This window comes from Actinia tenebrosa, unplaced genomic scaffold (assembly GCF_029948245.1).
Source record: "Actinia tenebrosa isolate PJP-AT-01 unplaced genomic scaffold, QUT_ActTen_1.0 PGA_scaffold3__52_contigs__length_22856419, whole genome shotgun sequence".
NCBI classification, from domain to species: domain Eukaryota; kingdom Metazoa; phylum Cnidaria; class Anthozoa; order Actiniaria; family Actiniidae; genus Actinia; species Actinia tenebrosa.
Window position 1 is genome coordinate 11,591,185 of NW_028292580.1, and position 27,456 is coordinate 11,618,640.

The 27,456-nt window shown below is 36.3% G+C and overlaps 4 protein-coding genes and 1 long non-coding RNA gene across 5 annotated transcripts; 1 reads left to right on the forward strand and 4 right to left on the reverse strand.

The window, feature by feature from the left end:
• Positions 1–976: 976 nt before the first annotated feature.
• Positions 977–3,421, forward strand: LOC148908640 (uncharacterized). The gene is made up of 4 exons (XM_089035931.1): positions 977–1,456; positions 1,578–1,877; positions 2,592–2,668; positions 2,920–3,421. Exons 1-3 carry the CDS (start codon positions 977–979, stop codon positions 2,628–2,630), a joined length of 819 nt encoding a protein of 272 aa, XP_088892057.1. The 3' UTR covers positions 2,631–2,668; positions 2,920–3,421.
• A 6,179-nt stretch (positions 3,422–9,600) lies between these two features.
• On the reverse strand, positions 9,601–15,033 carry LOC148908641 (uncharacterized). The gene is made up of 3 exons (XR_016120877.1): positions 14,899–15,033; positions 14,114–14,222; positions 9,601–10,953 (listed from the first exon to the last, which is right to left on the reverse strand). It is a non-coding gene; the product is annotated as an uncharacterized LOC148908641 (long non-coding RNA).
• Positions 15,034–17,301: 2,268 nt separating this feature from the next.
• On the reverse strand, positions 17,302–19,983 carry LOC148908642 (uncharacterized). The gene is made up of 2 exons (XM_089036014.1): positions 19,747–19,983; positions 17,302–19,551 (listed from the first exon to the last, which is right to left on the reverse strand). The coding sequence occupies exons 1-2, from the start codon at positions 19,915–19,917 to the stop codon at positions 17,302–17,304; spliced, it is 2,421 nt and encodes an 806-aa protein (XP_088892140.1). The 5' UTR covers positions 19,918–19,983.
• A 2,344-nt stretch (positions 19,984–22,327) lies between these two features.
• LOC148908643 (uncharacterized) lies at positions 22,328–25,194 on the reverse strand. Its single transcript, XM_089035932.1, has 2 exons — positions 23,743–25,194; positions 22,328–23,635 (listed from the first exon to the last, which is right to left on the reverse strand). The coding sequence occupies exons 1-2, from the start codon at positions 25,192–25,194 to the stop codon at positions 22,448–22,450; spliced, it is 2,640 nt and encodes an 879-aa protein (XP_088892058.1). The 3' UTR covers positions 22,328–22,447.
• A 140-nt stretch (positions 25,195–25,334) lies between these two features.
• LOC148908644 (uncharacterized) lies at positions 25,335–26,276 on the reverse strand. The gene is made up of 2 exons (XM_089035933.1): positions 26,201–26,276; positions 25,335–26,119 (listed from the first exon to the last, which is right to left on the reverse strand). The coding sequence occupies exons 1-2, from the start codon at positions 26,274–26,276 to the stop codon at positions 25,335–25,337; spliced, it is 861 nt and encodes a 286-aa protein (XP_088892059.1).
• Between the last annotated feature and the right edge of the window lie 1,180 nt (positions 26,277–27,456).

The window sequence follows — 27,456 nt, forward strand, 5'->3', positions numbered from 1 at the left end:
TAAAAAGGCTATTCCATTACATAAGGAACATTTCCAGCTCATTTTTTTCGCCAACTAAAACCCGGGTCAACATCTAGGATTAATGGGAAGGACAAAAATTTTCCAATGCGCCAGAATTGCTAATATAGAATTAATGTAAGCCAATTAGAATTGAGATGAGAACGTCTGTCACTCAAGTGCTCCACCCTAAAGAGCCAGGACAAACCGATCAGTAATCGGCTTTTTGCTCCAAAAAGTAACGAGGATGGCCGGGGTTTCTATGGAAGATATAGTTGGCTTAGAAAGCGCGGATTTGGAAGGCAGGCAGGGGTGCCTGATTCATTGCATGCCTCAATTAAAGGTAAAAACTTTCAAATATGTTCGAGAACTTTTTACTTTAAGTAACGCCCGCCCTTTTCGTGTTTACCAAAACCGTTCTCAAATCTTATCTTTTTTTCTATGTAGCAAAAAACATAAATGGTAGTCTGTTGTTGATGTTAAATTTTAGCGATGTTAAGGTCAGTCAAACAAAAATATGGTAAGGAATTATCAAAGTAATGCATGAGTGATTTGAAAGCCCTTGACCCCTCCCCCCATTTCTGGCCTTACAGGGCAAGACTGGGGCTTTAGCAAGGAATTCACTTTGTTTGGGTGCCCTGGTAGGCAGAAGATACACTCCTTTTTATAGCTTTGCATGAAGCCCTGGTCACTGAATTAGCTAGTGAGTCACTTCTGGTCTTCTAACTTCTTCCTCAGGACCAGGGACTACACCTCTCACTTTGTCCTCAATGACCGAGGTGTTCACTGGCTTTCACAAAAACGTGAATGCACCGCTAATGCTTAAAAGAAAGTGGCGTGCGGGGCTTTCAAATGACTCATTTCTGTATTATTTTGCAAAATGAGGTGTGACATCGATATCCACCAAAGCAAATGAGACTTTCGTTTGTGAATGGAAACAAGTCTTGGTAATAACTTATTGCTGTATTTCTTAAAGAGCATGGATTCTTCAACATACGATTCTGATGAAAGCCAAAATTGGTTGATAAGTCAGCCTGACCCAGTTCCTTCAAAGAAACACAAGGCAGATGATGGATATGCTGTTAAGGCATCCAGTGTTTCTAGCTGTGGTCGAAGTAGTTCCATGGCCAGTGTCAACATGAAGAAAAAATCAGACGAATTGAGCATATCCTCAAAATGTAGCACGGAAAGTAGTAATACAGATGTCCCTGATGAATCAGAACTGTATAAGACATTCAAGTTTCCACTTCCAAAAGCAAAACCCATGGACTCGAGGATGGACAGTACAGCCCAGCGATGGTTGATAAGAGAGGCACTAGCTTGCCTAGAGGCACTGGTAGGATCCAGTCCAACAGTGAGCCAGTTGATAATTGCAGCCAGGAAAATTTGTGATGAAGTACCTACGATGAAGGATCCCATGCCTCCAAGTTTTGCAACTGACAAACAGTTTCCTTATTGGGTAATTAAGTCAATTTGGCATAATGCAAGTAAAAGAACTGTGCATATTAAGTAATACATAAATTATGAGAATCAACATGTCCTAAATTTTACCCTTATCTTTTGCATGATTTTTCACCTAGAGCTCAGTCCTTTACATGCTAAGGAAGAGGCTAAGCAACAGCAAAGCCTACAGGTCTAGAGCTGACGACAAGAAGGATAAAAGAAAGGAAGCTGCATCAGTAAATCTGTTGGAAAAGGATTATGACAATCTCAATGCTGGACTGCTAAAAGAAAGCTGCAAGAAAAAAAATTCTAATAAAAAAGCCATCCAAGAGATGCAAAAGTTAACCTTTAAGAAGAGGGAAGAACAAATCGTGGAGAAAGAGATGAATGTCAAAGAAATTATAGTTGAATTTCCTTTTTTAAAACAGGACTTCATGGTAAGTGTCATTTCCTAAATACATTGTAGTCACTTATTTGAAAGAATTGTTGGCTGGCTATCTTAATCTTTAATTAAAACCACGACATTCCCAGGAGGATCAGATTCTTTTTTTGAGTTGTATATCTGTATCTTGTTATAGTGCATAAGCCATTAAACAAAGAAATTTAATACTTCAGGGAATTAATGACAATATGTTTGAAATGGGAAAACATTGCCCTTGAGACAAGAAAAAATCTATACATTTCTACTCGCATAAGGTTTCAGATTGTCCAATATTGACAGTTTTCTAATTGGTGCATCAGTAAAAATTGTTGTGAATTAATAATGTAACACCTTGAAGACAACCAGCTCCAATTCAATAGCTGTTATTACAGTTGCATGCAAATAAGAAGCTAATGACCTGTCATGCATTGTATTGACCCGATAGCCTCACTTGGATGATCTTCACAACAAAAGGTTTTCTTATTTGCATACAACCATAATGACATTTATTCCCAGTGCTGGCTCTTGTTTGCGTCATGTTCTTAATTGGGGAGCAAGCTTTGATCAGCTTTACTTTTACATTGCCTCACTCTGCTCAGATGAAAAACAGATCAATGAGTTATTGTTAGTGAAATATGAAACCTGATGTGTTTGAGGGCCTCACTGGCCTGAGATTGTCTTCACCTTAACCTTATAAATTATTAATTCCTAATTATTCTTCAATCTTTAGATGAACTTAGTGGATATGTGTTGGAACACCTTCACTTAAGTTTTCGCAAGTGTGAGGCAATTATTTTTTTAATGCAGGTAAGTGACTTGATTCCTAATGTACATAAACACATTTTTTTGACTGTCATACACATACTGCTACCAGAGGCGATTAATGGAGAGAGAGAATTAGAGAGAGGGGAGAAGTCAGAAGAAATTGATTTTTCCACTCCCTCTCTTTGTTGTACACCATTTCAAGCAAAAAAGCAAGATGATTAACTGCAACAATGAGTGTGCCATTCTTTAATCACTATATGACATTAACATTTTCTACACATGCCACTTTTTAGGAAGAAAACTCAGATATAGAGCAGTTTTGCAAAAGAAAACTTGGAGATTGGCCATGGCTGCTGTGCAGAAGGTACGAGGATGAGGAAAGCACACAAGTTTTTGTTGTTCTAGATAAAGAAATATTCCTAGAGATCAATGACAATAGGTTCAAGTTTACATTGGGGTTAATAACCCTCTTAGGTGTATTCTATGCATTAAATCTAGAATACAAAACATCATAGAGGCACCTTTATGCATTCCTTGAGGAGTATGTTCTAGGAATAAAGCCAGCAAAGCCCACACTTATGTACAGGCAGTGTGTGTCTGATTTGATAACAAGTTAATCAGTCTATTCCCTTTTTGATCACAGACATTAAGGCATCATTAATTGTTAAAGTTAGGTATGGTATTAGGCCACACTGTACTATACAGTACTGAATGTATGGGCACTATAATGTATATTAGCTATATTATGAACTGTCAGCATGTTTCTTCCAGCTCGTTATTGTTGTAAAGTTTGAACTAAGGATGCAATGTGTTTTGCTGTATTAAATAAACCTGATTTGAAGTCTGATTTGAAAATAAGTTTAATTTGCTTGGATTAAGAATTCACTATCTTAATTTAAAAGACTTAAATTAAGATTCCATGTGGTGTTTCCAAGACATTATTTTAAGTAAACGTATCTCAAATCAAGACCATTTGCTTTGAATGAAGAGGTGCTAAAAACAAGTCATAATCTAAAATCAAGAATATATTGGCTAGTTTTAAGACAGAAATGAAAATGAGCTGCAATCTTGATTTAATACCCCCTTTCTTGAAACAAGGATTGGATCTTACTTTAAGCAACTTAAATTAAGAATATTTGTGCTGCTCCCAGGACATTAATTTAAGGAAAAAACTTAATTTTAGTAAAAAAAAAATACTAGATTTTAAAAACCAAGTTTAAGAGTGTAAATAAACTTTTGTCGATCAAAGTTAGAAAGAACTGCTGCACATGACTCTTCAGCTTCATCTTCAGAGTAATGGGAGTAAAGGGTTAAATGAATTATTTTTGGAGATAAAAACCCATTTTTTTTGCTGAGGATTTGGGCAAGCAAGCAATGAATCTTTTCAAAATCCTGGTATTTTGGTTTCATTGAGGAGATATAACAATCTTGTTGTCACACAACAGTTTTCTTCGCTGCTAAAGCTTTTGACTCATTAGTAATGTTTCTCTTACTAATTTGCTATGAGATTTAAATTTTCTAGAAGGTAAAAAATATGTTTTGTTGAAATACAAGTATTTTATTTGGATACCAACAGAATTCAGTACTTGATAAGTGAAAACACCTAGTATGTTAAAGTGCATGTCAGGGTTTGCTGGTTTCATTTCTAGAATTAAGATTATGTTTAAGTAAAAGCATTTAAAAGCATCACGTTTATGCTAATCTCATTATTCTGATTTTCAATTTTTTTTATCTGGCCTATCTTGACTGGATACTCATTTTCTTGCATATTAATTTCATATTAATTATAGGCCACCGCATAGGATCAATGAGAAAGGCATTACCAGTTTCATCATTGGAGTCCTAGTCCTCCAGCAAAGACAAAATATCTTTGATCTTTTTTTTTATTTGCTTTTCTCAATGCAGGCAGAATAGCTGGTCTGTTGATTTGCAGCTTTTCTCTGAGGTCTTTCATAAATAAATATGAAATAGAGAAAAAAAGAAAATACTTTGAATTAAAGGAAATGAAAACTTTGGTTGTTTCACTTAAATAATGCCTTGTAAGACTTGTTTGAAATTGGGATGGTCGGTAATCTGATGGACCAGAAAATCTACTACGTTGGTAGAAGCATCATGACCAGGCGAGTTAAAGTCTGTCATATTCCTTTTCTAGATGCTTCAGTTTGCCTCCACAAATGAGTATCTCCGCTGACCAAATTGACGTTGGGCACAATAGTTGTATATTTTTGCAGGCAATAACGTATATATAATTTTGCAATGTCCTATATATATGTGTGTATGAGTATCTCCCCGTATTTATCTCCGCTGACCAAATTGAAGATGAGCACAATAGCCATATATGTTTGTAAGCAATGATCCATATATAATTTTGCAATTTCCTATATATGTGTGTGTATGAAATAAATATATACAGTATGCTCTAAATATATTTGTAATTGGGCATATATATATCTAACCTGTTTTATGAAAAGGTAACCCCCCACCCCCCTAACATGAGCTTGGTTAGGTGGTCAGGATTTCACACTAGAATGCTTTCCAAGTGAAAGGTCAATTCCTGTTTTGGCGCCTTGTGCACACCCCTAGCTCCGCCCTACCTTCCCTCCCCCCCACCCCCCCACCCTCCACCCTTGGTGCCAAAATGTCAGCCATCTATGTAGCACTAATGGGTCTCTCACCTTAATGATCTTGTCACTTTTTCAGGTGCGCATGCACTGACTGAGTGTTGGGCCTGGAAAAACGAAAACAAAAATCAAAAACAAAACAAAGCCTTAAGCCAAGCTTGGCGCTGAGAGTGGAACGCTTTGCAGAGGCAGTGGGGAAGTGTTGACGTCAGAACTAGGCTTGGCTGATCTGATTCTATGCCTTTGAAGAGTACAATATTTCGTCAATCAAATGGCATAGCATGCAAATGCTTGGAGACCAACAACCAAACGAGAATACTTAAAAAGCTGCAACCCACATAAAGGAACCAATTATTGTTTTGGCCAGCCATGCATGGCCCAATTGGCTTATTCATGCAAATTTACTGATAGAAAAATCATCTATTCTGGGTAAAAAATGAAGAAATCAAACATGGATTTAAAAAAGGGCAGCTCTAGAGGAAACCCCTTCAGCCTTAACTGCACTCGAATGCCTCAAAGTAGGTTTGGAATTCTAAAATCAAACCGAATTCCTGACACCCTAGGCTCTTTCGGGCAAGTCCTGGACCAAGAGTGAAGAGTAAGTTCTGGGGGGGATGGGCATCCCAGCATAGTGACCTTCTTAAAAAACAGGTTAGATATATATATGTATATGTGGTTAGGCTGAATCATACGACATAATGCCATATATATATATATTCATCATAGCTCATATATATTTCATTATCTTGAACCATTTCTTCCTCGTCAGAATAACTACTATTGTGATCCAAAGTATCCTGCTCACTCTCATTGGAAAAGGATAAAGTTTTTCTTTGAACATTCAGTCAGAATCGACCAATATTTTTTAACACGAGAAGATAAAATTCATATCTTCAAGCTTGCCGTGTAATTGTTTTCTTTTTATTATCGTAGAAACACACATATAAACACGAGCTGTATATCGTATCCTGGATGCAGTTTCGTATTACATTTCAAAAGCGTATTTTCCATTAAAACACTCCTGTCTATATAATAATAAAAATATTATACATTCAAAACAAATCATCTTAAGATGATGAAATGCATATTTTTCAAATAAACTAGTGAATCAAATCTCTCTCGATAGGTGGAGAACTTTTACTTGTGAAAATCTCGGTGTATCGTGAGACAAAATTTTTGCATTACCTACTGCCGTTCCTCCTTGTTTTCACTATCAGGCTTGGTCAATTTGCAAGGCATTGCATTTTTTGCTAAAACTGTAGCACAACTTGTGCTAACTTAAAGGAACAGCCCTTTTTGGTTTAATGAGTTTCTGTCTACTGAGTGTCTGTCACTTGTTATTGCATTTAGCATTTATTGATATAGGTGAGTCTGACAAAAACTAAATTCCTCAGGATCATAAATAGGGCTTTTTTCCTTAACAACAAATTCTTCATACGTTTTTGTCTTCACTTTTTGAAGCTCAGTCTTTATGTCATATCCTTTAAGGCTAATAAGACTGATAAAAAATAGTTTGCAGTCTTTTTTAGTTTTATAAATAGCTTTTTAATTGTTACTTAATACTTTAAGAAAGTATTTTCATAGTTTTTTCCATATTCTCAAAAACACCGGGTGGCAAGGTTATTTCTCCGTTTGATCTTCTCTCCATGATTCCAGATGTTACATGTTGTAATACAATTTTATTTTACATGGAAAAGAATGTAATTTTATTATTATTATTATTTTTTTTTTTTTTTACAGATAATGCAATAAAATACAAACATACAGTTAATTATTCAAGGGGGTTAAAAAGTTTCCACAACGGTTTCCATTTCTTTTCATGTTTACCTAAGTTGCTTGAATCTCTCGCTATGATAGATTCACACATAAAGGTAATCTTTAATTTTTTTTGAAAAGAATCTATAGTTGGTGTGAGTTCTTTAAGCTTGCAAAGAAATATACAATGCTTTGCCTCAAGGATGATATGATTTAAAAGCTTGTAATATATATCATCTTTCTCAAAGACACCAAGCAGAATGCTATTTACATTTAAAGTAAAAGGTTGAATGTCATTTTTAGTTAAAAAAGTAATTATATCGTTCCAAAAACCTCTTATAATTGTACATTTAAGAAATATATGTTCAAGACTATCCACTTTTTCCTTACAAAAACTACAAAGTGGAGAATCTATTTTTCCAATTTTATGCAAAAAGTGTTTGTAGGTATTATTCTATTTAAGATCTTATATTGAAATTCTCTTAACCTAGTTTCTATAGTAACTATAAAAGGTAACGTATATATGCTCTTCCAGTTCAAGGATTCCTCACTTTCAATGTCATATTTAAATTTTGCTGTTGGAGGTTCAGCCTTTTTTGAAACAAAGAAATCATAAATTTTCTTTGATTCTAACTTTGTAAGTTCAGTTTTTTCAGAATCACAAATAAGATATTTCATATTTTGATTCAATGGGTACGTAATATATGGTACTTGGGATGAGTTACTTTTCAAAAGTTTTCGCCATTCCTGAGGCATTGCATTTTGCAGACTTAACATTATATAAAATTCCAAAGCTGTAATCTTTAATTGAAATGTTTTATTTTCCAATTTCAAAGCACCATTGGCATCAAATAGATGTCCAACTTTTTGTATGCCTTTTGCAAACAGACCTTCCTCAAAAACTGATGTTTTATCGATACAGATATATTTATTGTTCCAAAGAATTTGATTTCCAACAAGTTCTAGAAAAAATTGGTGTTACAAATTAAGCCAACATTTAAAGTAAAAAAATACAGAAGTCGGCCATGTTGGAAGATACACACACCTGCTGACGTTTTTCAGAAGTTCTTGTGTTCTCTTTTTCAAGCTCTATTTCTTCGATTTATAAGTGTTAAAACACCTTGATCTCTCAATTGCTTTGATAACCTTATGGGCGATTTCCTCCAGTTCTGTACTTTCATAACATGCGATAAAAGCTTGAACACTTGATAAGCATTCAAGAAAGGAAGAACTCGCCCCAACAATAGCTTTATTAAGGTCTCTTTCCATTGCCTTTTTGACTGTACTCATGTCGAGGATTTGGTGCCTAAAACAGTACCAGTGCTTCCTTTGAAAAAAATCTAAAGAGTGGGAAATGTTCAATAATTACCTTCATGATAACACATTCTGATATGATAATGTATGGCAATATACTCAAGGTACCCTAAATGCGAATTCATAGTTTTAATTACCTCATCATATCTGCAAGCAAAATTTGCAGTAATAATGGGTGGCCTTATTGGAGCTGCAGTGTCTATCAATCCAACCTTAGCTGGTACACTTGACTCTTCATTAGCTCCATTGATTTCTTTTGCTGCCTGAAACATCTAACTTCTATTTTTTACCACTAACTTGCTTCCTTCTGTCTTATTTAGCTGAAAAAAAACGTGATCAAAAACAAAATTATTGAGAGGCTTCATAGTCGATGTGTTACTGCTTAACAATATTCATTCATGTCACATCTAAGTTGTCTACTTTACATTTTTCAATATTTATTTAATACAGCATCGCCTGAAACCATTGCATCATGGGAACACGTTTGTTTCGCGTTTTTACCGTGTCCGGTGAACGCAAACTGTACGCGGAATGGACGCGAATGGAGGCGGTCAATACGGTCTTTTGTTCTTACTGCGGTTTATAGAACGTACAGTAGCATTTACAGCACGTGTGCAATGTGAGTAAATTTACAGTAAAAGTGCCCCAAAAACGAGACATCACTTTTTAATCAAATGAGCAGCATTTTCTGAAAAACGTAGCATAATCATCGACCGAATGTACGTATATAGTCTGATAGTCTATAAATAATGGAAGATTGAAACTTTCGAATATTTTCGAAATTAAAATGTCGGAAATATTTGGAAGTAAAATCAGATCTACAAAAACCGTCAAACTCTTCTTTTAAAGTTTATTTAAAAGTATCACGAGCATAATATGTCACTGACTTTTAAGTTAGTTGTTGGCTCATAAAAGAGCCATTGTGTTATTTCTTGCCACTAGTTTAGTAGACTCATGCTCAGCCTTATACTCGAGTATATTAAGGCCTGGGTCACAGAGGTCAGAGACGCAAAATCACCAAAAAATACAATAAAAATTCGTAGAAAATTGTAAACTCTATTTTGCTACACCAAACTTTACCAGGTGTTTCTATGGTTATTCTAGATTACAGTCATATAACGATCGTACTATTTTTTTCATCAATGAGATTTAAAATAAATTAAAACTGGCGCCAAACGGAAAATTAACTTTAACGAAGGGGAAGAGTTGTTTTGAATGTTATTATTAGCTTGGTTTTAGTCTTAATATTGCAATATTGTCTTTTCTATATTGAATCCAACTTGATTGCCATGAGATGATGGATATTTTAATATTAAGGACGCTAAAAAGCAAATACACATACATTCTTCAGCTACCATGTCCATTTTGATACAGTTCTCGTGAAAAGTTCTTCATTTTCAAGTTGGAACACTAAAGTATTACCCTTGTAAAACACAATAAGTAAATAAAATAAAACATTCCCCATGAATTACTTGCTCTTCAAGGCCGGTATCGTCCCTGCATGGAGTCTTTTAGTCCAAAGCAAGACAATCATTAACGCCCGCGGTGGAAATATAAAGTACAGCGGATATTTCATAAACTTTGCTCTATTCAACCAATCAGAAGGCAGTGCATAATGAATTCATAGTAAATAACAAAGATGGCGGACGAAGTAGTAAAAATAAAAGGTTCAACTATTTCTTTGTCTGAATGGACTCGTAATTCGTAAAAAAAGCCTTTCTAACCAACGTAAGCTATGCAAGAGATAACAAAGATATCCATATAATATTAATATAATATTAAGTATATTCTACGTAATGAACTATTATTTGAGGAAGAAAACAGGGGAAGGTACACACTCGAGGATTCGTTCTTCTTTTGGCTTTTACAATTATAATCTCATCTATTTCTTGCTCAATAATAAGATCATATTTCAGCATTCTTGGCGCTTAAATTAAAACTTTTGGCGCAAAATAGGTACCTCTTCGTAACAAAAACGTCTCGTAAAAACAGTCTCGATTTCTCTGTAAATTTATAAAGTTTAATACTATGTATCGTACATTCCTGGACCCTAAAACCTGTGGCTTTGCTAAAATTGGAGCCGTTAATGCTGGAAAAACCGCAAAACGCTTGGAAAGAGAAAGAAATGAAAGCACTACCAAGTTTGGGGCCCAAGTGCTCGAGGAAAGATTTCGACTCTTCCAAGATATGTTCACATTGAATGAAAGCTTCGAAATTTCTTTTGGTGAATTTACAAAAAAGGTTAAAAACCTGGATATTTACGTAGCCAAATGGAGAAAATGCAGTAGAAAGTCCTTTGAGAAGAAGCAATGTTTTGATACTTTTAAACCAGAAATATGGGCCAGCTTTTCTGATTCGAAAAAAAGAGAACACACACTTTTTCATTGCAAAGGATGCCACCACAGCTTTGCTAAGACACAGGCTTATTTCCCCGTCAAGTCACCACTTTTAAAGAGTAAAGCAAAGACAAATCCATTCTCTGTCACGAATTCCATGGTTAAACAGGTTTTAAAGAACCCAAGCAAAACTAAGGCCAAAGACTCTGCTAAAGAATTGTATACTAGAATCAATGCAACATTCGAAAGCATTTGTGGTCTCTCATTTGGTGAAGCTTTAGCCCAAGTTCCAGAAACCAATCTGCAAATAAAGCAAAGCAGAAATGAAAAAAAGGCCATACATAGAGATATCTTAAGGAAAAACAAAGAAAACATTGAAGCAGAGTGGATGAAAACATCTGTAGAGAGGTAATTAATTAATGAGCTAACACCGACAGTACATGTACATAGATAATTACAGTCACACATATCCATACTCTAAATTATATATTATATTTCAAAATCCTTGTAACAGTCATCAGTAATGTATACACCTAATAAACTGTTATGGCTTCTAGATGCCTTGGATCCAGACAGTCATTTGCTGCCAGGCAAAGAAAAAGGGTTAGTGCTGGATTTGAGAATAAGAGATCAGCTAAAGAACGAACAGTCAAGGAGAAGCAGCAAAGGAGCAGAAAACGTCATGCAGGAAATTTTGAGAAAATGACATGGGACAAGGAGGGTCTAAGGAAAGAAGTTGAGGCATATGAGGATGGTTCAATAGTGAACTGGACCAGCATTGCTAAAAAACATAAAATAACTGACAAGTCTGGACAGATTGCCAAGAATGGGGGACAAATTGCTCAAGAATTCCTAATTAGTAAGGGTGAAAATATCCATAGGTTCAAGAAAGTTGGGCATGTTGATGGTGGAAGGATAAGACGAAAAAAACTACGTGGAACTGGAGGTATATTTTACAAGCATGCAATTGATTAATTTTTTTTTTTATTACGAAAAAGTAACTAAAATTTAATTAATAATGAAATTTTAGTATTATTAATTCAGAGAGGACTCTTAGAAAAACTTAAAAATACCTGTTACCTATGGTTTCAATTTAAAAATACTCATTAATCTAATTCTTGGTGTTTTTTGATTACAGGTGAAATCTCTATACCCATTCCACAGACAAATAAACAACTAAATGACACACTGAAATTAAAAATCCAGAAAGGAGAATACACAGTTGGTGAGCTCGTTGTTCCAAGAAAGTATGAAAAGTTGCTAATAAGTAAAGATGGAGAGATAATTAAAACTGAGTTTGTGGTTGAAGGAAGAAAACAGCCTCTTGAAGAAATTAGAAAAAGAATGGTTGAAAAGCACAGAATGTACATGAGGCAGCATGAAGATATCTATTATGACGAGATGCCAAGGCTACAGGTAGTAAACAGGCTCAAAGAGTTAGGGGAATTTAATGATGAAGAAGGCTTAACAAAATTGAGAAAAAAGTTGAAGGCATTTAAAAGATCAAGAAATATACTCATTTGGCATGACCACTCAACTGTAGCAAACCATGGTCACATAGTCTTCATGGTATCAACCGTTTATGATCCTGCTCTGTTCTTAACTCCAGCTGAAGTACTTGAGTCAAGCGGGTTGAAAATTGATGTACAAGCAGAGGTTGAAAGGCCAGAGATATATATAGTTGGGAGATGCAAGAGTACTGATGTTGAGCAACTAGCTTATTGTGAGACAAGGTGTGAATGCTTACAAGACCTTTCCAACAAAGTGGAATTGAGTCCTGGAATTACAATTACAGACACCATGAGATATTTTAAAGGTGATGGTCCAGCAGTTGCGTTTGAGGTTGGACAACAGAAAGGAGGCCACTATTTCTGTTCTTCATGTGGTATGCATGCCATACAGAGTGATGATCCTGAACATTTCTTTAGGTGCAAATATGTGTCATTCCTAGACAGACAAAAAATTGTTTTAAAGGGCCCAGAAGGGAAAAATGGCTCCCTGAACCAGAGTCCAAAACCATTTGAAAAGCTGAAAAAGGAGGATCTTAAGAGAGAACTGAGAGGAAGAAGCCTTCTGTACAAAGATGACGATCTGAAGTCAAAGTATGAAAAGGATCTTATTAGTGAGCTGAAAGGTGTACAGAGAGTACCTGCTCTTCTTTTCTTATCCCCATATGCACAACTGGAGAAAATAAATCTTTCTTCATATGAAGCACTAGCATGTGAACCAATGCACGATATTGCTAATCACATATCAAATATAATAGAAGAACTCCCATGCCATCTCACCAAAGAGCAAAAAGTAAGGTTTCAAGAATTATTAGATCTTACTCTTGGGGACAAGGAAGTTAAAAGAGCCACCGATCATCGGGCTGCCTTGATAATTTTTGCTCAACAGCTTAGAGGACATGTATCAGAATCTGTTCAATCTCTTTTAGACACATTAGTAGAAATGCAAGCAATCCTATACTCTAATGACAGCAAGAGGTGCCCCAGACTTATCCTACGCTACCACAACTGCAGCTTTTTACACTTTGTTATGTGTGACATTATGTTTGGATCCTCTCCTATTGCCCTAAATGCCAGAAAATTGTATGGAAAATATCTTCACAATCTTGTCTCTCATGCACCTATCCAACTTCGTCTGATATCAGGTCCTTCATCCAATGCAGAAGACGAGGAAAGAATGTTCAGTACCATTAAGAGCATTACTCAGACAACATCTTGCAACAGGCCTGGTCACATCATTGGCAATATCTTTTTAAGATTACAAGCTGAAGAGAAGATTGGCAATTTTGATGACTCAATTCCACTTGTCATACAATCTGGTAAGATATCCAAGATTTCATCAACCCTGCCCAAGTTTCCTAACACCATAATCCCAAGCTATATTCTCAAAGGCAAGAAGTACTCCAAATGGTATCAAGCTCATCTAGAAAGGATCAGCGATTTTCTTTTGCCTGGTGAAGGAGTGTGGTGGACAAGAGATACAAGTAACAACAGTGTGATATTCTTTGATGCTGAAGGAGAACCTGGAGAAAGAGAGCAGGGACCAGTTCTACACCACTTCAGATCCAGTGACTTCAAAAAAGAAGAGTTTTATCTATCTTGCTGCTGGAATGAATGTCTTGAGCCAAGGAACAACATTAAGCTGCCACTTCATCATCTTTACTTGCCTGATGCCGAAGGAAAGGTGCAACAACTGACAACTGATAAGTTCAGACAGGATGTTGTCCAGCCTAATGACCCCTCTGTCCACAACAGAATTGATGACCCTCCAAATCCAAGGCAACAAGAAAAAGAAATGGATGACAGTTTGGATAATAAAGAGGAAGAGCAAGTTTTAAACATCACACTTGTCGCTGAGTCAGGTGAGGATTGCATGCTAAAAACACATGCAAGCAATCTAGATGTTCCTGAATCAACTGGACAGGTGTCTGTTGCCAGCTCCTGCTTATTTACCTCTTCCGATGTTCTCCAAGAAGCCACTCAGGAGCCTGTTCAAGGTTGTCAAACACTCCTTCAGAAGACCATCATAAAAACTCGTCTTGGCAATACAGTAGGGTTTGTCCTGGGAAATACAAATGAGTTAATAGAGTTTGATTCTGCTAGATATAAATTAAAACAGTCTCCACGAAACAAAGACCTATTAATATCATTTAACTCTAAACTAGCCACAATCCAGTCACGAGTTTTAGCTGAGCGAACCAAACTGAAGAAAGAACTAAAAGACTGGGAAACAAATCACTATCTAAACAATGACTTTTCAATGGTTTCCATGGACCAAATGAAGAAAAATCCCATTGCATCTACTTTGTTGAAGAAAATTAAATATGCAGATGCTTTGCTAAAAGAATGGAAGATAAGACTTTGAAAGTTAAGGATTTGTGAGCTTTTGTAGAAATTAATTGTTGAAAAAATAGTAAGTCTTAGGTCTTAAGGTTGTAAAAAATAGCTTCAGTTCAAATAACTTTATATCGTATAAAATTATCGTAAAATTGCTCCTCTTTGTATGTAATCGAGTTAATGTTGCACAAAAACCTATATATTTTCCGTTTGAGCTACAATTATGTATATAAGCTTTTATATCTATATCTTAAGTTTGGTAAAAGCTGTAGGTGTACAGGGATGCATAAAATAGCCTATTTACTGTGACGTTTCTGACAAGTTATTAATGAAAAATGTTTATAAAATTGATTAAAAGTGAGACAAATTATGAATTGTTAGAATGAGCTTGTACTACTCACCTTATTAAATGTTCCCATTGAATATCGTTTACAAATACGAGAAATCACCAATATCTAGCAAGAATTCGAAGCTTTTTCGTGAACCCGGCCGCCATGTTTTTTCTCCCAAAATAAATATGCAAATTAGTTGCCTCGATTTCATTTTTAACTTCGTTGGGGGGATTTTTCCGGATTTGACCCCGGCCTTAATATACCTGAGTAGCATTTCTATTGGTTGCGGCCTTCCCACTCGATAGTTTTTGACACGACTTTGTTTAGGTGACCAATGTACCGTTGGCATTTTTCTGGCGTCACTGTCTTCCAAAATTGTTGGATGCCTGATCACCAACATCTAGCGTTAGAATTCCCGAGGTTTGATCAAAATCGGTAGAATTCGTATAAATATGATCAATAAGCGTTGTGGAGTGCGAGGTTATTCGAGTTGGTTTTGTAATAGTGGGATAGAAACTATTGCTGAATAACATGTTAACATAATTTTCGGTTATGTTATGATTCATATATTTCAAAAAGTCTATGTTAAAGTCCCCCAAAATATAAACTATCTGTTTATTGTTGTTAAATTCCTTCAGTAATTCGTCTAAACGATTCACGCTGGGAAAAATGAGAGCCAAATCCGGCCATTGTGCGCCCGTTCAATTTTCAGTCAGCGGTATTATCTGTCCTATACAACACAAAACAAAATGGCGGATGGAAAAGACAAGTTTGTTTATACGATTTTTGGCGCTTTAACTGTTGCTAAATCTGAACTTTTATCTGTAAATTCAGATAAAGATAACGTTAGAAAGGCATTGGCAGAGCTCAAACCCCTGATAGAGTCAGTCGCGACGGTCCATTTCGGCGATTCTCGGTCTCGCCACAAGCATAGTATTGGTAATTATTTTCCAATGCTACAACGTATGGCTTATCAATGGTACAAGCAATTCATGCGTCGCATGTCTAAGCGATTAAGTGTAAAAAATCCATGGAAGGTCTTGCTGGAAGTTAATTTGCCAAGGGAGCTATTTGAAATTGTTAGGGAGATTGTTTCAAGAACAAATTTTGGACTGTTTACCGGAGAGACTAAATCAAAAAAGTCTAAAAAATATGTGATGGCTTTCATATCTCTAGCTCGAGTGAGGTCCTTGTTTTCAAAGTTAATGGACTCTGATATACCCAGTGAAAGTTTTCTTCGAAAGGTAACCAAGGATAAGAAGCGGATCGAGGCAATTATAGATGAAGATAAGCAGTTTGGTATGTTATATGATGATAAAAAAGAAGTGCTGAGCTTTGATTTCTTCTATGGAGTTTGGAATAGTCATGGATTTCCCCTGCACATAACATCAAATAATGTATAGTCTTGTAAAATTTCAAAACGTTTTTTAATTGATTTTAATAGACACTAGCTCTTTTGACTATTTTACACTTGTGGATAACTAAAGTACAACTTTATTATATTCTAGTTCATGACATTTTTATTGCTTGACTGTTGATAATTATGTAAGCTTATCATATAGCCTACATGTGATTTTATTGCTGATGATTAGACACAATGATTTCGCTTTACATATAGTTTAACTTTCATAATGGCAAAAGGATTCTACTTTGACCTGTTGAAATAGCCTTGATGCTATTTTTTACATAATAAATAATTAAAAAATGACTATATTTATATAACAACATTTACTTATTATGGATCAATATTTTTTGATACTTGACATAATTCTTGAATCCTATCATGTATATTATACCTTTTTATTATATAATTACCAATGAAATATCTATTTTTCTCTATTTCGAAAAATTGATATCTTCACACGTGAAAATAACATGTTATTTTCACATGTGAAAATAACACCATTGCGATGGCTATTCAAAAATACACGGAAAGAATTGCCTGAAAAAGCCAAAACATACTTCATTGATTATTATATGATAAACAGAATATTACATGGCCGCTTGGAGATAGGAATTTTATCTTCGAGTGTTGAAAAGATCTGGGCTCACGCTCACTCGTGAGATATCTAAATTGAACACGAGAAGATAAAATTCCTATCTCCAAGCGGCTATGTAATATCCTCTATATGTATGCAGATATATACACAAAGAGTGGTTTTACTTAACCTGTGAAGTAGTTAGTAGACTCATAGAGGTTAAAAGATCTTACTTCCATTGTTTTCTCTAGTGATATTTTGATTATTACATATTTATAAGCATTTTTTGTTTCACGGGTTAAGTAAAACCATTCTATAAAGTATTAGAGTAACATTTTACAGTAAAATAATAATTATTTGATTATTGATAAAACATCTACACTGTAAATATTTAATTATGCAGCTATAAAAGATATATATCTATATTCCAAATCATCAATTCGTGATTTATTCTTATAGAGCATAGTCTAGAAGTAATAAAACTCAATTACCTTTATCTTAAAATATGAGCTAACCTTGAAGTAAGTTTACAGTTTTCCACAGATTTGACAATTTCTATCATTATTTCGTGATCACAGTAAAAGCACTTCTCCCTAGACTCCTGTTTAAGAAATCCACAGTGGCAACTGAGAGAATTTTCCTGACTTACTCTGTCAGGAACCAGACTCTCTTGTCTCTGTTGATAATTTAAGAGTGATGGTTGTAGTAATGGTAACCAAATTTTACTGATAAGATCATGTCTGAATACTAAAAACCATCTGTTTTTAAAGTGACTGTGCTTTGCATAACTTGCAATTTGAACATGTTTTGCTTCCCTTCCCTGCATAGTGTTAATGCCAAGACCAACACCATACCTTTCAAACATCCACTGTGTATGGGTAGCAACTAACTTACCTATACTCCACTCACTGGGGGAAGGTACATCACCAAAAAGAACAATGGCAATAAAGTAGTCATGTGTACATTTATGTAGTTGCTGAAGCTTCTGGTTTGAAAAATGATACATAGAAAAAAGTGCTGCAGAATCTCTTAAATTAATAGCAATAAATACAATGACAAGAAGCTTTGTTAGTAATACTGGATTTGTGCTGTTACCTCTTAAAGCATTAACTAAATACATGAAGCCATGCAATATTAGTCTTGAATCCTTACCAGTAAACCGGTAAGAAAATTCCTTGTCCTTTGTTCTTTCCTCAATCAGCCACTTAACCAGCTGTTTTTTCAGCCTTGTCGCCTTGACTTCCACCTCCATTGCCTCAATATATCTCCTAATGGGACTCTGGGGTATCTCTGACAGGGAAGAAATTGCTGGTGGGAGATTACTGGTACTAAGGGCCAAATCTAACAACTTACCATGAAGCTTTTGAACAGCATTGTTCTTCAGGTGCAAAGGTTCTAAAACCTCGTTGTCACACAGATTGCCAATAAGTGGTTTAAATTCTTGCCTAGACCTTTGGTTCGCAATAAACTTTGTGACTCTTGATCTTTTTGTCGAAGAAGCCAATTTATTTGGTAAATTTTCTTTATATTCAGTTACCTTTTGTGCCACTTTCACTCTTTCATTGTATTCCCAGGGCTTCCACTTACAATCTGATGTGGTACCAAATGTTCCCTGTAAACAATCAATATCACTTAAACAGACATTAGCAAAACTTGAAAAATAAGTAGCAGAATTAGATAGTTCTCCATTCAAAAATGCAAGAAATTTCATATCAGAAGGAATCAATTCAAAAGTAAACTTAACTTGTAGATCACATACTGTAAATGTCTTAAGTTCTATTGCAGCACGCTGCTGTGTTATCAGCCTTGTAAATTTTGTCACAACAGCATGGGTTTCCTTACAGTTAGCCCCAAATAAAAGAAAATTATCATTAGGACTAGCCATTCTGGGACCAGCATTCAGAAAACTCACAAGCCAAGACATTGACTCATCATATTTCCCAAATGGTGCCCCATCACCACCCAAAGCAACTTTAAATTCACCCTTTTTTCCACCAAACCATCTAAGTCTATCTTCTTCTTTCCTGTAAGGGTCTACCTGTAGATAAAATTCTGCAAGACAAATTAGCATGTTCTCCAAATTCCTGTATACGCCATCTACTCTTTGTTCAGCTGGCAAATCAGAGCACAGTGTTTCTCTTATTGATATGAGCTCCCCAATGTCAATACTGTTTACCTTAGACATTAGATCTTTGTAGGAAAGAATTCTTGGTATATGTATTCCCCCACCATACCCTAACCTTTTCCTACTAAGATATCCCTTAGAGGTTTTACTGCCTATAGATTGAGTGCCTAGAGCAGATCTTGCTTGCTCATATTTCTTCTTACTTACTAGCCCACCAGCATAAAGAAGGGAAAATGAACGAATGATGTTGTCTTGGCTTTTTTCAAAACGTTTTCCTGCATCATTTGCAAGATCAATGCTTGCATTTCTTAATTTCTTTGAACTACCTATATACAGCTTAAAACCTTCAACATTGCAATATTTATCAAGACTGGAGAACATTCCATCCAGTGCAGGATGCCTGTGCTCTTGTGTTCCTCCATGGAACTCAACTGATGCCAATAATGTCTCCAACTGCCTTCTGTTCTTGCTTCTCTGGGGGATATTAAGAATCTTTCCTTCTGGTGACAACTCTGTAGGGTTCTTCTTCCTAGCAAAAGCAGTACTTTCAGATACTGCAAATACTGGCGCTGAGGTCTTCCTTCCTTCTCCTTCGATTTCTGTATTGAGGCCTTTTATCTATTCCAATTACAAAATGTAAACTTTTACGGCCCGATTCCTCAAGATATAAACTTAAAATTAATTTGTTTTAAACACTTGTTTATAAATAATGAACTCTGGACTCCTTAAAAGCTATTTATTTGGCTCTATCTAGGATACAGATTGTTATATTTCAATATCAACATGCTGCTTTGAATTAATCTTAAGCCTTACCTTTTCCTTTATACGATTTAGTTTTTTTCTGAGAGCAGCTAATTCCTTTGATTTTGATAAGTAATTTTCTTTTAGATCCTGTTTCCTTTGGGCAAATTCTCCAATTGGGAACCGAAGTTTCTGAGATGTTTTTCTTTTTCGTCGACTTGCTCTTCGTTTCGCAGAGCCCATATAAGCTTATATAGAAGGAGATACACGATCTGAAATACATGAATTTTGTGACAACTTTTCGTCAATAACATTTAATAATTGTAAAGATTCAACCTGATGGAATCGAACACAAAAGAACGCTCCGTGGTTCTATGGTTTTATTTCTTTGAATAATGCACAAAATAAAGACAAAAAATATACTTAAATAACAGGCACTTACCGTTCAGATTATGCGAAGTTACGTCTGTATTTCAGCAACAAGGTGTATAACAAATTATAATCAAACTAGTACAAAATATATGAAGTTTGGTACCAAAATAAACGTCAAAAACAGTAGAACTCGATTCGCTTGGCGGGAAAACTTTTATTTAGACACCAGTCTTTTAAACGGGCAAAGAAAAAGCAGGTACCCCAGTTAAGGAATAACAAACCTAATGGCCGCGCGTAACACCGCTATACGGGACTGGAAACTAGAGACATTTACGTGGCCTGATTTGACCTTACGATTTCCCAACGTGATTAGTGAATTCTTCTAGGTTAGCATTGGGATGTCTATAAATACAACCAATTATTACAGTCGATTTGTTTGTCTGAAGTTCGATCCAAGTGGACTCGACTTCACGTAAATTTAGTTCAATATCAGATCGACGTGTTGCATTTAAACTTTTGTTTACATAAACTGCAGTGCCCCCTGCCTTCGTTAAAGAATTATCATGAAAAAAGTCATAACCAGATATATCAACATTAGATATAGATCGATCATTTAGCCTAGATTCTGTGACACCAATGATATCAGGATATTTCTTTAACGTTAAAAGATGTTCGTGGAATATTTCTAGGTTTTTTGAGAGGCTTCTAATGTTTACATGTAACAAAAATAGTGAGTTTGAGAGCTGCTCATCTGATTGCAAAATAGAATTAATATCAGGGACAGAGTAATAATCAGAACAAGGTAATTGTAACATATTATCAGAATCGCAATCATCAAACCTATCAGGATTTGAAATCAAATCGTACAAGTCACTTAAATTATCTACATTATTCGGTGGACCTATTTTATAACAGTTTACTTATAATTACCATATTCAAATTCTTCGAAGGCCTCCAATGTTGTGAACAAGTAGGTTGGCCCCGAGTCATCCTTCTTTAAATAAATTTTGCCATTCATTGTCCATAAGTGCTTGTAACGATTCTTCTTGAAATTATATACCTTACTAAATAATTTCTTCCTGTAGATAGTGAGGGATTCGTTTATGAAGATACGCGACTTCGAGTTGTTGTTGTTATTGTCAGCTTTCACTGATGGCAATGATTTCGCGGTCCTGCCATGCAACTTCTGTCGATTATTATAAACCTCCTCTTGGTTGAATTGGTTATCAAATTTTCTCCAAGGTCATAATTGGAGATTACTGACAGGATAAGGTTAATCACATCAAATCTGAATTGTTGACAGGTTTGATGCATTTTATTTTCACTGATGGCGTTTAGGCCGGCGTATCCTAGAACCTGGACTGGACTCTGTGCTTTCTTTTTATCTTGAACTAGACTCCCAGTTTTACTTGAAAATTATACATCTTTTTATCATTCATTCTCTTCAATACTTATACACATTTAAGACTATATCATTAATTTTCGGCAATGTTCTTCGTGTGTGTGTGTATGTGTGTGTGGCCGGAAGCGAAAATCTCAAGTGACATGGTTCTTGGATATATCGCACAAGCCGATCAGTAAATCCATTAGCCTCCTCCGCAGGCATCACTGTTTTAAGTTTATCTCTGATTAGGATTTCTATATTCCTCCTGTATGGTTGTAGAATACACAGAAGGTCACAATTTATTACAATTACTCATGTTACTGTATCAATTTTGACGTCAACACGCGCACTTTCCGTCTTTGGGACGGACCATAAGATAGTTGATGGAGGGGGGGGGGGGGGGGGGATTTGCGAAAATCCCCCCCAAAAAAATCGAGCAATTACTTAAACCTCAAAAAAATAAAAATAAAAAAAATCGTGCAATCTCTTCTGCTAGAAGAAAAATAAATTAAAAAGTAACGTCGAGCCAAAAAAATTGAAAAATTAAACGAGACTTACCTAAGTCGAAGTTGGATTGAGATTCTACCGTAGCATTTGCAGGAATGAGGAGGTCACGTGAGATAGCAAGCATTGAGTATCCGAGCTCAGTCTTTAAAGCGATTTTGGGGGACTTTGAAAATAAATATTCTATGTGTAGAGTATCATGGGCAACAGTATAGGGCTTGGGTGGGATGTGACCTCATTCCTGCAAATGCTACGGTAGAATCTCAATCCAACTTCGACTTAGGTAAGTCTCGTTTAATTTTTCAATTCTACCTCGCATTTGCATACAATCGAAGGTCACGTGAGATTAAAGCTCAAAGGCTCCCAAAATCAACCACACATAGCCCAAGCAGCAACATGTATAAATTGTATTTTTTGTTCCACTAGAACATACATAGGTCATAACCCAAAGCCTAGAAAGCTAGAGTATGATATACTAAATCTAGACTGAATCTCAGAGAATAATAAAGTCAGTTATTTGGTTAAAACTGCTTCAGCAAATTTGTTCTCTCTATAGATTGGTCTGTCATAAAACTTTGCAAACACTGAGTCTGATCTCCACCCAGCAGTGGTCATTATGTCCTGAATGGGGACATCTGCTGCTTTAGCTGCTGAAGTAGATGCTGATCTTGTGCTGTGGCTTTTAAAGATATCAGTGTTTATGCCAGCTGCATTCATTGTCTGTTTTAACCATCTAGATATAGTGTCTTTAGATGCTGGGCCATGACGCTCTGCATGACAAATCAGAAGTTGTCTGGTATTCTTACGAATGGCAGCTGTTCTTGTGATATATGCATTTAGCAGAGTCACAATACAAAGTCTTTTGTCTGAACTGTAACGTTTAAATACGATGGGATGCAGATGGCGGTTCTTTCCACCTCTTGCACTTGTCTGTTTAAGGCATGAGGTGATTCTGAAAGAGTATTCATCAGGCTTTACTGTCATGCTATCAAGAGATAACTTTTGTAGTGTTTGAGTTCTCTGAGCAGATATTAGTGCCATTATCATTACCGTTTTCAATGTTAGGAGCTTTAGAGATAAATCTTCAACAACTGGAAAATTCTTTAAAAAGGTGAGTACTTGTTGTGGGTCCCAGGTCTCTAAGTATCTCGGTAATGCAGGTTTTATATTGAACAAACCTGACATGAACGTGGAGACTACAGGGTGGCTTCCTACTTTCACACCATCTACTGTAATGAAGGTGGAGAGTGCACTTCTTGCTGTTCCTACAGCACTGTAGCTCATCCTCTTAGAGAGCTGAGTCAGGAAGTCTAGGACCTGTTGTAGTTCAGGGTGTAACTGGTTAACATTGTTATCTTTGCAGAACTGAACCCAAGATGAAATGTAAGTCTGGTATTGTTTATGAGTTCCCTCTCTCCATGATTTCAATATAATGTCAAGAGGTTCACCAAATACTCCTTGGCTGGTCAAGGCAGACTTGACACAAGACAGCCAGTGAGTTTTAGTTTCGGATACAGAGGGTGCACTTCCTTTGGGCTGTAAGGTAGTGTTAATGTTTGGCTGTGGTTGTTTATCTTGACAGGCTGATCCTGCATCATTTGAAGTAAGCGTGGGTACCAGAACTGTGTTTCCCACTGTGGGACCACCAAGATTGCCATAACTTTGCTTAGTTGTATGTACTGAAGGACTTTCCCTATCAGGCTAAAAGGGGGAAAACAATATATCAGTTGATATTTTGCCCAGTCAACAGTAAAGGCATCAATGGCTATTGCCCCTGGGTCAGGCTTCCAGGCAATATATTTTTCAACCTTATAATTCAATCTGGAAGCAAACATATCCACTTCAGGCATTCCCCACTTAGCTGCCAAGCTCTGAAAGCAAACTAAGTCAAGAGACCATTCGGTATTGCTATGGAAATCTCGGCTAGCTCTGTCCGCCTCTATGTTGAGTTTGCCTGGCAAATGGGATATGGATAATGTTAATTCTCTTTCTCTACACCAAAGAATAATTTCCCTTGTAATTTCATTGCACTGAAGGGAATGTGTACCTCCCATATGCTGAAGGTATGATACTGCTGTAGTATTGTCACACAGTATTTTAATGGCCTTTGCCCGCAGGTGTCCACAGAGTGCTTTGAGTGACAGAAAGATTGCTTTTATTTCTAGGTAATTAATGTGATGGTTTGCTTCTTCAGCTGACCATCTGCCCCTTGCTAATAACTTAGAACCCTCAATTATGCCACCCCATCCCTTTAGGGAACTATCAGTTTTGAGAGTTATGGTAGGTGGCTGTAAGATTACAGGATTGGGACAGTGGTCAATATCTGAAATCCACCATCTCAAATCCTCCCTGGCAAGGGGTGAGATGGTCATATCACCATCTAGGTTCCAGCCATTAGACTTTAAGGCAATCGTCTTGTCATTCTCTAGGGATCTGTAGAATAAAGGTCCACAATAGACACCTGGGAAGGAAGCCACCATAAGTCCCACTACTGAGGCAACCTCTCTTATGGGTACACGCCCCTTATGACTCAACAGAGCTTTGCATGCAATTTTAATTTTCTTTGCTTTTTCTGGGACCATGGAGACTTGCATGTTGATTGAATTTATGATAAAACCCAAAAATTGAACCTCTTGGGTAGGGTTTGTTACTGACTTAGTATCATGAACAGTGAAGCCCAGGGATGTGAGCAAGCACATTGTCTCTCTTATTTGTGTTTTGAGTACCTCAGATGAGTCAGCAAGTAGCAGGATATCATCAATGTACCCTACTAACTGGTTACCTTTTGATCTAAGTGATGCATAAACTGGTTTCATTAATTTAGTGAACACTCTTGGTGCACTTGATAACCCATTGGGCAGACAGGTGAACTCATAAACTGAGTTTCTGAACACAAATCTGAGGAACTTTCTATGTTTCTGGGCTACAGATACTGAATAATATGCATCCTTGAGATCAAGTGCTGCCATCCAAGACCCTTGTCTTAATAACTGGGTAGCAGATTGTAAGGATTCCATCTTGAAATGATGGTAGGTAACATGCTCATTGAGCTTTTTTAGATTTAGGATGAGTCTGTGAGATCCATCCTTCTTTGGTCTTGTAAAGATTGTTGAGATGAATTCATCCTTACAATGAGAAGTTTTCTCAATAACCTGTTTTTTGAAGAGTTTATCAATTTCTGTGGCAATAATTTGTTCTTCACCCTTGGAAAACTGAACAAAAGGTGTTGTAGTTTGACAGGGAATAGTGTCAAAGGCCATATGATAGCCAGTAATGATCTCAAGGATGTTAATATCAGAGGTGATTTGCCTCCAATTATCAACAAATTTAGTTATGTTGCCTGCCTTAAAATTTGTGGCACTTACCAGCTCATCAGAGCTAATTGGGTGTGATTTCAGGTTTATTTGGATTGTTGTTGTGGTGTTTTGGAGCCCTTCTGAGCTTCTTTCCTCCTCCAAGGTCTGTAGCCTTGGCCTCTGAAGTTTTTTGAACCCCTCTGAGAGTATTTGTAGGATCCACCACTGTTGTTGTTCTGTTGCCCTTTGGTCTGGAATTTAGCTCCAATTTTATTTTCATCTCCTATATCTTTGAGCTGTTTCTGGAGATCATCACCAAAGAGCATATCTGAGAAAGGGACCTGAGGAGAGCATAGGACTGCATAGTCTTTTCCTATGTCTGTTTTCATTAGTTGTTTTCGCTGCATGTTTATTTCATAATTGACATGAGTTAATAGTGATAAAGCCTCAAGGCCCATTTTCTTCATGTCCTGCAGCTGTTCTTTGTCCACACGTCCTGTCATGGACAGGTCAGTCATGCGTGCGACTGGTATTATCCCCTTTACTAAGGCCTGTTGTATCTTATACATCTGAAGATCTCTCTTCTTGGTATACTCACCAAGTTTACGCCAGATGCCTTGGTTCACCCGTGTAGGTTTAACATTCTGGCAGTTTTCCGGCCTCTCTTGACGGTCAATTTTGTCTTTCAGGCCCTTGTCAGGTATACGATGCCTGAACATTTTATCGACTAGTTTGTCTAGCTGTTTGTTTTGAAGCTTAGCCCCGACAAGTTCGAATGGAAACTCGGCTACCTCTCCATCTCCCTCTCCATCTCCCTCTCCATCTCCCTCTCCATCTCCCTCTCCATCTCCCTCTCCATCTCCCTCTCCATCTTCCTCGTGTTCTTGGCCTGTGGAACGGATTCTTGTGTTTAGCAATGTTGTAAGCAAAAAAGTATTTTGAAATAGATAGCAACCAAATAATCACTCACCGCACTGAGACTGAAACTGATGTACTGCCTCCATAAAGGCGTCCACTAAGACCTGGTTCGTTGCAAAGTTTCGCATGTGTGATGGACCTTGTTATTCAAAATAATTAGGTAGGAAAAACGTAACATATTTGTACGCAATGCATACAAAAAACAGTAGGCTATGAAAAGAAATAAAAATTGTCACCTACCAGAAAAATGCATTTTCCCGTTAGAATAACCTAGGAATACTATTAGACTAGGAGGAGGAACCCTGAAAAAATCTTGACGTAGCACGTGTACTAAGAAATCGGTGGGACATCATTATGCAAGGGACTGAAATGTGAATAGCATTATGGTCCCTCAAAGTTAATGAATTATCTTACAGCTATTTATGACTCACTTTAAACTAGTACAACAGCCCAACAAATAGTCCTAACAAACTCAAAGTTGGCCAAAGTATCACCGACACAAATACCTTTCTAATTACTAATTGTTATTGCAGTCTGCAGTTTCCATGGTAACCGTTGTTATGGGCTTTTAATCTGTCTATTTTTAACATAAGATATGGATATCTTTTGATGAAAATACTGTGTTTTTTTGATGATTTCAACTGTTTGTGGATTTATTTCTCAAATTATGGCTAAGTTCAAACGTTATGCATCGCAAATTAAGCATATAGTTTCTAGAAATACTCTAATTGTTCCTTAGCAACGGGTAAACTAATCAAGTTACGTTTTGCTTATCTAGCATTTCTGCTCAAAATTACTTTTAAAAAATTAAACAGATGTCCGCCAATGCATTGTGGTTATAACCATTTCATAGTCTTTAATGACTTTTCTACCTATAAAGGTTTGTCTTGATACATAATGCGATGAAATATATTAAGCGCTAACTTTGTTAAGCTGAAAAACAATGTTTATATAATATTACAAAAATTGATCATCTGGAAAGTTTTTTTTAACACGAAAAGAACGTGCATCATCAATTGGACACCTGAAACATTCTTACTATGTTCTGGTTGGATGAGTATTTTTATTCATCTGTAAGTTAATCATCAGTGCTTTCCATTGTTGGCTCTGTTGGCTTGTAAGGGTTTTGACAGCTTTCATCACTCATACAAAAACACGCCTCAGTACAAGGCATCTCATTTGCTTTGCATGAACAGGTATCTCTTGTGCAAACAGATTTGTTGCATCTACATGTTGTAAGCTCAAGCAAAGACTGAGGAGCTGGATCTTTTGACATCAACTCTGGTTCCAAATTGCCATCTACTGCTT

What these genes read in the sequence shown, in the direction of transcription:
- LOC148908640 (XM_089035931.1), top strand. Translation starts at nt 977, where the DNA reads ATGGATTCTTCAACATACGATTCTGATGAAAGCCAAAATTGGTTGATA. An exon ending in ACAAACAGTTTCCTTATTGG is followed by an intron (nt 1,457 to 1,577) that starts GTAATTAAGTCA and finishes TTTTTCACCTAG; the next exon opens with AGCTCAGTCCTTTACATGCT. An exon ending in TTTTAAAACAGGACTTCATG is followed by an intron (nt 1,878 to 2,591) that starts GTAAGTGTCATT and finishes TTCAATCTTTAG; the next exon opens with ATGAACTTAGTGGATATGTG.
- LOC148908642 (XM_089036014.1), bottom strand. Translation starts at nt 19,917, where the DNA reads ATGGGCTCTGCGAAACGAAGAGCAAGTCGACGAAAAAGAAAAACATCT. An exon ending in TAAATCGTATAAAGGAAAAG is followed by an intron (nt 19,552 to 19,746) that starts GTAAGGCTTAAG and finishes TAATTGGAATAG; the next exon opens with ATAAAAGGCCTCAATACAGA.
- LOC148908643 (XM_089035932.1), bottom strand. Translation starts at nt 25,194, where the DNA reads ATGGCCTTTGACACTATTCCCTGTCAAACTACAACACCTTTTGTTCAG. An exon ending in CTTCCAGATTGAATTATAAG is followed by an intron (nt 23,636 to 23,742) that starts GTTGAAAAATAT and finishes TCCCCCTTTTAG; the next exon opens with CCTGATAGGGAAAGTCCTTC.
- LOC148908644 (XM_089035933.1), bottom strand. Translation starts at nt 26,276, where the DNA reads ATGCGAAACTTTGCAACGAACCAGGTCTTAGTGGACGCCTTTATGGAG. An exon ending in TCAGTTTCAGTCTCAGTGCG is followed by an intron (nt 26,120 to 26,200) that starts GTGAGTGATTAT and finishes TCCGTTCCACAG; the next exon opens with GCCAAGAACACGAGGAAGAT.